Source organism: Arachis ipaensis, chromosome B05 (genome assembly GCF_000816755.2).
Source record: "Arachis ipaensis cultivar K30076 chromosome B05, Araip1.1, whole genome shotgun sequence".
In the NCBI taxonomy this organism is placed as follows: domain Eukaryota; kingdom Viridiplantae; phylum Streptophyta; class Magnoliopsida; order Fabales; family Fabaceae; genus Arachis; species Arachis ipaensis.
In genome coordinates, this window is record NC_029789.2 from 29233165 (window position 1) to 29241129 (window position 7965).

Consider the following 7965-nt stretch of genomic DNA (forward strand, 5'->3'; position numbering starts at 1 on the left):
ATTAATATATGATCGGGTTTGCGGGTTACTTCGGGTTTCGCATCCCTAAAACCGATATCCGAACCAATTACTAACAAAAACTATCGGTTTGATTCGGATTGGATCCGATTACCCATTGATTTCAAAATCAATTTAATTGATTCGGTTCGAGTTCGGACGGATAATCAGGTACCCGCTACCCGTGCTCACCCTTACACTAAGAAATCTGAAGCACCTTGGAAGGTAGTGAAAGACAAGTCAATTTCACAATATTAATATTAGTTTATATATTTTTACAAACACTATTATTTAAAACTTTTTTTATATTTTTATTTTTTATGTTACACATGATATAATAGTAAAACATATATAATGAGATGTTAATTGAGCTTGATTTGTTGATATTTTTCTTTTTCTTTTTTCGGTTACTCAGATAAAGATAATAATTGAAAACGGATAAATAATTTAATATATTTAATTAAATTATTTAATATAATGTGTATTTACAGCATGGTAATTATCATTTACATATGAGTAGCTATTTTTTTTATATATGTTTTTAATAACTCCTACATAGTAACCAACGGTGACTTAATGCAAATAATAATCTCACGTTAATCCTATGAGAAAGAGAATTGATTCATATATATGTGAAGATACAACACTATGCATGTATATTAGTTTTCAACTACTACACCATACAAATAGAAATAGGCCATTTTAAAAGGGAATTATTCTGCTAAAAACGTTTAAAATATTTTTTTTTTAAGATATTTTTTAATAATTAAAATTTAATATATATAATCAATTAAATTATATTATTTTTATCAAAATTAGATCAGACAAATTAATTTAATTATTCACATAAAAATAATATTATGAATATTTAAATTATTTAATCAAATATATTTAAATTAAATATATTAAATAATTTAACAATTTACAATATGATCTTCACTTAACGATGTCTCCACAAGAGCATTTGTCTTTCAAAGTTCAAACAAAACATCTTGGATCCTTAGACCATCTCCAGTAGGGAACTCATTTCAGTTCATATTTATGGCCCACTTGTCATAAAAAGTAACTCCACATCAGCTTTTGCTTCATAAACAGTAAATAGAAACTCAAAACATCTCTCTCTTCTCCATTAGAAAGAACTCACTTTAGTCCCATTGTAGTCCCACTTAATTAATTAATTAAAATAATTAAAATTAATGTAGTTATTATTTTTTTAATATTATTTAATTATGTAAATTTTAACATTTTAATTATTTAATCTAATTAATTATTATAATTATTAATAAATTAATTATACTTTAATTATTTAATATAAATTATTAATCAAATAAAAATATAATTATTTATTATAATTATTATTAATTTAATTATTATTTAATTATTTAATATAATTATTTATTTTTATAATAACTTGTCATGTGACAAGTTATTATTGGTTACAATGAGTCCCTCTGAATGGAGACTCTCTCTTCTTAAACAACGTGCTGGGACTCATGTTGGTTATGCTCCAATAGTAGGTCCCTTAAATGTCAGAAAAAATTAAATGGAACTCATCCATTAGAGATGTTCTTAGACCATCTCCAGTAGAAAACTCATCCAAGTTCCTGTTTATGGTCCACCTGTCATAAGAAGTAACTCCACATCAACTTTTGTGTCATAAACTCAAAGCATCTCTCTCTTCTCCATTAGGAGGAACTGACTTTAGTCCCTGTTGTGGTCCCACTTAATTAATTATTATAATTATTTAATTTAATTAACTATTATAATTATTATTAAATTTAATTTTATTTAATTATTTAATATAATTTAATTATTTAATATAATTATTTATTTAATTATAATTTTATATGTATTTATTTAAAAGGTAACTTGTGGCAAGTTATCATTGGTTATGTTTGATTCCTGCTCAGAGGGATTCTTCTGCCTTGGCCTCCGTGAAGGAACTCATCTTTCTCCTTCTCCAACTATAAATTCCACCATGTGTCAGAAAAAAGTGGAATGAGGACCACTCATTGGAGCTGCTCTTACTGTATAGGTTGGCGTCAGCATGACCATCAAGTCAACCAAATCCTTCACCACAAATTTCTGTAATGGAACTTCTCCCTTTTTTCTTGTGCCTTTTTAGCTTCTAGAAGCAACTAATCTAACTTTTCATTAATCATTAAAATAATATATGAGACACCATTTTTAATTTTAACTCACATATTATTTGCTACTAAATAGTATGGTATGTTAATTAATAATTTATTTTTCTTTATCTTTTTTTAAATATTCACGGTCGAACACGTTAACTAATTCATTCAACAATATATAAATCAGAATAACTCGCAAGTTAATGTATATAAATAAGATACCTTTAATTATAATTGGTAGTATAGTAAGACAAAGTCAAAGATAGGATAACTGTGCCATGATGATAAATTAATGGCATTTGACTCGAAAAAGAAAAAAAGCTTTTGGATTTGGAGCATTATTCTAGTGCCACCTCAAACCCCGCATGCAATATTAACATGTTTGACATAGTTAGTGGAATAGTGCACAAGTGACAAGTCTCTTTCAAACACTACTTAATTCACATATCCTTTTGTAGTTTGACCAAATCCTGCCACAAAAGTACTAAAATACCCCTCAACTACGCCATTTACTCATTTCTAAGATCCAGGGTCATGTTGGTCATTGCATGGTTTAATAAAATTGGAAACTACCAACTAACGACATTTATCAGCTTACTTCTTTTGAAACTTTCAGACACTAACAAAACCAATATAACAAGAAAATGGACAAACTTTCAATTATAATCAACGGAAAGAACAGAAGAAGAAGAAGAAGTAGAAGAAAAAGTGCATTAAAATTTCTTGTCTTAGGATTTAGAAAACCGTGTGATGAATGTAATCTAATCCATGCTTCATTCTCTAATGTTATGGCTCTGAAGAATGCTGTGCTTCTTCTGAGCCTTCTCTTTGTTTCACATATTTTTTTTATACAAACATGTTATTCCCAAACCAATTTTGATCCTCAGAACATTGAGACTTTCTATCCAATTGAAACACCAGAAGAACCACCATTACCAACAACAAATCCAGAAGAATCACCGCCATCATCGCCATCTCCATCACCATCATCAAACAGTAAAGTAGCAAAGGCTGTAGCTGCAACTGCAGCATGCACACTAGCTGTTTGTGGAATTGTGTTCTTCTTAGGTCTAAGGTGCTTCAGAGCAAAGAAGAGAATTGACATAACCAACACTACTACAACAACCATGGCTGCTTCTTCTGCAACACACAGAGATTATAGGAATGTTGTGGTGCCTCTGCCTCAGCCTCGACCTCAACCTCAGGTGAGTGTGTATGAGAGAATGGAAGGTAACATAAAAGGGCTGATTGTTGATGAGAATGGTTTGGATGTTGTATATTGGAAAAGGCTTCAAGATGGTAAGAACTCAAAAGAGGTATTGGGTAAAAGTCACAAAAACAAAGAAGAAAGCGATCACGAAGGATATTATGATCAAAGGACACAACCTGAATCTAATGTTCAAGAAACTCCTTTGCTAAGAGGGTTATCTTCAAATTCTTCACATTTGAATATATTTCCTGTAGAACCATACACTATTATGAAGATTCCACCACCTCATCCTCCTCCTCCAATTAATGGTTTTGATAAACTTGATTTTGTTAGCCATTCACAACCAAAACCACCCTCCATTTCTTCATCATCAACTCCTACACCACTTTCACCTTCCACTCCAAGAATCCAAGATAGAAAAAGTTCAGCACCTACACTGCCGCCACCTCCACCACCTCCGCCACCAATTCCAAAGAGCCAAGCAGTGCCACCAGCATGTCCTCCACCAGTACCAGAAAGAAAGAGCCAAGCACCTCCACCACAACCACCTCCTCTTCCACCAATTACTGGTAGAAAGAGCCAAGCCCCGCCACCGCCGCCTCCACCGATTCCTTCTAGAAAGGGGCCACCAAAGGGAGGAAATCCAAAGTCATCATCAAAACCACCTCCTACCCCTATTGAAGCACCATCATACTTGAGAAAAGGCAAATCTAAAGATGAAGATATGCAAGAAACCGGCAATCGTCAAGTGAAACTGAAGCCTCTGCATTGGGATAAAGTCAATGCTAATCTTGATCACTCCATGGTTTGGGACAAAATTGACCGTGGCTCCTTCAGGTATAATACTAATATTCCTATCACATTCAATTCTCTGAAACTAATATGCAAATTTTGATCATTTGTTTTGGCACTTAGTGTTTACATATAATTCTTCAGGGTCGATGACGATCTTATGGAAGCTCTCTTTGGCTATGTTGTTAACCACAACACCCCAAAAGCGAATGATTCAGGGAGTCCAAGCAAGGGTTCCTCTGCCTCAGCTCCATCAACAAAGGCATCCACCCTTCTTGACCCAAGAAAATCACAGAACACTGCCATTGTGTTGAAATCTCTTGCAATATCAAGAAAAGAAGTCATTGATGCACTCCTTGATGGTCATGGCCTCAACATAGACACCATTGAAAAGCTTTCTAGAGTTGCTCCAACAGAAGAAGAGCAATCTCTAATACTCCAATACAGAGGAGATCCTGAAAACCTTCCTGCAGCGGAGTCCTTCCTGTATCATACTCTCAAAGCTGTTCCTTCGGTGTTTAAGCGCTTGAATGCCATGCTGTTCAGGCTGAACTATGATGCCGAGATTGTCGAAATCAAGGAGTTTCTGCAGACACTTGAGTTGGGATGTAAGGAGCTTAGGAACCAAGGAGTGTTCCTGAAGCTTCTTGAAGCAGTGCTCAAGGCCGGAAATCGCATGAATGCAGGTACTCATAGAGGTAATGCTCAAGCTTTCAACTTGGCTTCTCTTAGGAAACTTTCTGATGTGAAGAGCACCGATGGAAAAACCACATTGCTTCACTTTGTGGTTGAGGAAGTGGTCCGATCTGAAGGCAAACGTGCTGTTCTCAATCGAGACTACAGCATGAGCCGAAGTAGCAGCAGAAGTAGAAGTAGCAGCAGTATTAGCAGTGGAAACACTGAGAATTCTGTTTCAGATGAACAAAGAAAAAGGGAATACATAATACTAGGATTGCCAATTGTTGGAGGGGTCAGTTCTGAGTTCTCCAATGTAAAGAAAGCAACACTAACAGATTACAAAAGTTTTGTTGGTTCAATCTCAGCACTTTCAGCAAGGATAGCTGAGATTCGACAACTCGTTTTGAAGTGTGGAGGAAATGATAAAGGAGGGAATTTTGCAAGAGAAATGAACCGTTTTCTATCAGAAGCCGAGGAAGAAGTGAAATTGGTGAGTGAAGAACATGGAAGGGTGATGCAGCTTGTGAAGAAAACAACAGCTTATTATCAAGGAGGAGGGGCATGGAAAGAGAGTGAACAACCACTTCAACTGTTTGAGATAGTGAAGGATTTTCTGGGAATGGTTGATCAAGCATGCATTGAGATTGCTCGTAACATGCAGAAGAGGAAGGGCACAAAGTAGAAAGGACTTTTGAGGTTTTGATCCCACTTGAACATAGCAAGCAGCTCAAAGGAATCCTGGTTTGGCCTAATCTTAGTCACTAGAGATAACCAAGGTTACCATAGGCCTGAACAATTCAAATTTTTTTTTATCTGAGCGTTTTATTGTACATCAAAAGGTAGATTTCAAACCCCATAATGAAAAACAACATTGCAAGGGCCAAAATGATTGGAAATTTGGAATGTTTTCACTTTTCAACGTGTAACTGCACAATTTCATTTGGAATTTTGTATAGAGAACCATTTTCTTGGAGAAGCTTTTAGGTTCTAATGGTGTACAAGGATCTTTGATTCTTTCAATTTCTTTCGATACACATCTTCAATTCATCTAATCAGTGATATCAGATAGACAAGTAAGTTCTTTTACCATTTATTATTATTACAAGGATCGTAGTAAATATGCTCCCCACTACTCAGTACTTATACATGAATTTAATACATGTAGAAGTATTAAACACTAGAAAGACTAAAAACGGGGCAACTCAAACTCCTATAGAACTAAACTAACTGCATTCTAAGTTTCTAGTACAATTCTTACTGACGTAGGTAATATGATTATCAACATATAGTAACAAATAGAGAGCTTATTGAAGAACGTATACATGCCAAGCTCGAGTGAATCTGCATCTTGTAGCCAACTTTACAAGTCTTGGATTACCTGATTCTGGAAATTCTTCACCCTGTTTCCCCACATAACAAGAAGGTCTTGCACTATTGCACGTGAATGGGATAATTGGTTGCTGCAACTATATAAACCTAAGCATTTTTGTTTGATAATGGTCTACAATGGATCAAGACTCAAGAGGGGAACATGTAAAAGGAGCAACTACCTACAAGAAATGTATGCCTAAAATAAAAAGAAAAACAACATCATTAAAGACATTGTACAATGTTGTCTAAATCTTATTGTTGAAGGGGGTGTGAGGGAAGAAATTAATTATCAACTATAGATGCCATTTTCAATTAATTTCTTCCTTCTAGTCCTTCCATGATTCACGAGCTCCGATAAAAGTTTCCCCTCTAACAGATATAAGATATACTATCATATATCTGAATCAATGGTGTATTTGAGATTCTTTTTTTCACTCTTTCTTTTTCTTTGATCTCTCTTTATCTTTACCTTCACCACCTGTGGCGGTGGGCAGCTACAAAGGGTTCCCAATCTTAGCATCACCCTGGACGAATAAAATACATTGAATGATTATCCAATACAGGAACTGAATATTTGTAAGCTGGAATATAAGTTTAGAACATGCAGCCTTTGTCAATGCTTCATTTAATCCAATTTTTTGAATTCACCCCACACCGGACCCTCTTTTCTGCCTGGGCTCCGGCGCATACATGTAAATAAAGTATCGATATTACCACTCAAAAAGAATTGGGGATGTTTCTAAATTATGAAAATGAGTTAGTATTTAATAGGTTTAACTACTGGAAATCCGTATAATTTAGAAGTTTGTAATCAAGTTCCTAGTTTAAAAGGATTCATCATGCAGTCGAGGTAAAGACTGGGCGATTTGTCAGCAAATGTTCATATCTCACAGGGAGTGTTTCCTAGAAATGCTGTTAGAATGTGCACAGCAAGAACTCCTACTACTATCTCTATTCTGACCCACCAAACATTATACAAGTTCATTTTGACAGTGGAAAAAATAAGTCTAACAGCAAAACTAGACAGCCAAGTGTCTCACAAATCTCCATAGTCCAAGCTTTAGCTGACTTCAAGTTAAAGGTAAAGCTTTTAGATATGTAATATTTATACAATTGTCTTTAAAATGTAATAGCAGATGATATTTAGATTGTTTGATGTAAGTTTAGGCACATATAAATTGTAAGGCAATAAACACTACAAATTACCAAGATGATGCATAGGTAGGAATGCAGTGCCTGTACCAGGTACAAATACGGGTACATGAGGGTGTTTTGCATAAAATTATAAATAAATAAATGAAAAATGAGATGTATAATGCATACCTTTTCTGAATGACTCTTTGTCTTTGACACTTTTTGTCCTGGCCAATATGCTGGTAGAGGTGTAACCCTTGAAATTAGGTGTTCTCTTTTTCATCTCTGCCTCTTTTTCCTCCTGCATTGAAGAATAGATAGTTCAGAAAAACATCCAATTTATGCATATTATCTACTTGAAAATAACAATATAACCTAAGATTACCCATCCTATAAAATTCAGCTACATATTTTAAGCAGTTGCCTTTGATTCACTATAAATGTATGCACATATCTTCCATAGAGAAACACTGTGATATATGAAAGAGAACCTTTATTTTTGGTTGAAGGCGTGTTCTTTCTACCGCCACTTTTGTATTCGATTTTTCCTCTATTTTTCTAAAGGACTGTTTAAAAGACAAAAGGCGAGAGCATTTTTTGGTCAGTAGAAATAAGCATTACTTTCAAAATCCAATGAGAACTCCCAGTATC

The 7965-nt window shown here is 34.4% G+C and overlaps 1 protein-coding gene and 1 long non-coding RNA gene across 2 annotated transcripts; one reads left to right on the plus strand and one right to left on the minus strand.

Annotated features, from left to right (window-relative positions):
• LOC107643473 (formin-like protein 4) lies at nt 2736-6382 on the plus strand. The gene is made up of 2 exons (XM_016347131.2): nt 2736-4176; nt 4276-6382. Exons 1-2 carry the CDS (start codon nt 2774-2776, stop codon nt 5489-5491), a joined length of 2619 nt encoding a protein of 872 aa, XP_016202617.1. The 5' UTR covers nt 2736-2773; the 3' UTR covers nt 5492-6382.
• On the minus strand, nt 6269-7932 carry LOC107643474. The gene is made up of 3 exons (XR_001620865.2): nt 7806-7932; nt 7504-7615; nt 6269-6704 (listed from the first exon to the last, which is right to left on the minus strand). It is a non-coding gene; the product is annotated as an uncharacterized LOC107643474 (long non-coding RNA).

Excerpts from the sequence above, each read along its gene's own strand:
- LOC107643473 (XM_016347131.2), top strand. The coding sequence starts at position 2,774 with ATGGACAAACTTTCAATTATAATCAACGGAAAGAACAGAAGAAGAAGA. Across the intron at positions 4,177-4,275 it reads ATTGACCGTGGCTCCTTCAG|GGTCGATGACGATCTTATGG; the intron begins GTATAATACTAA and ends ATAATTCTTCAG.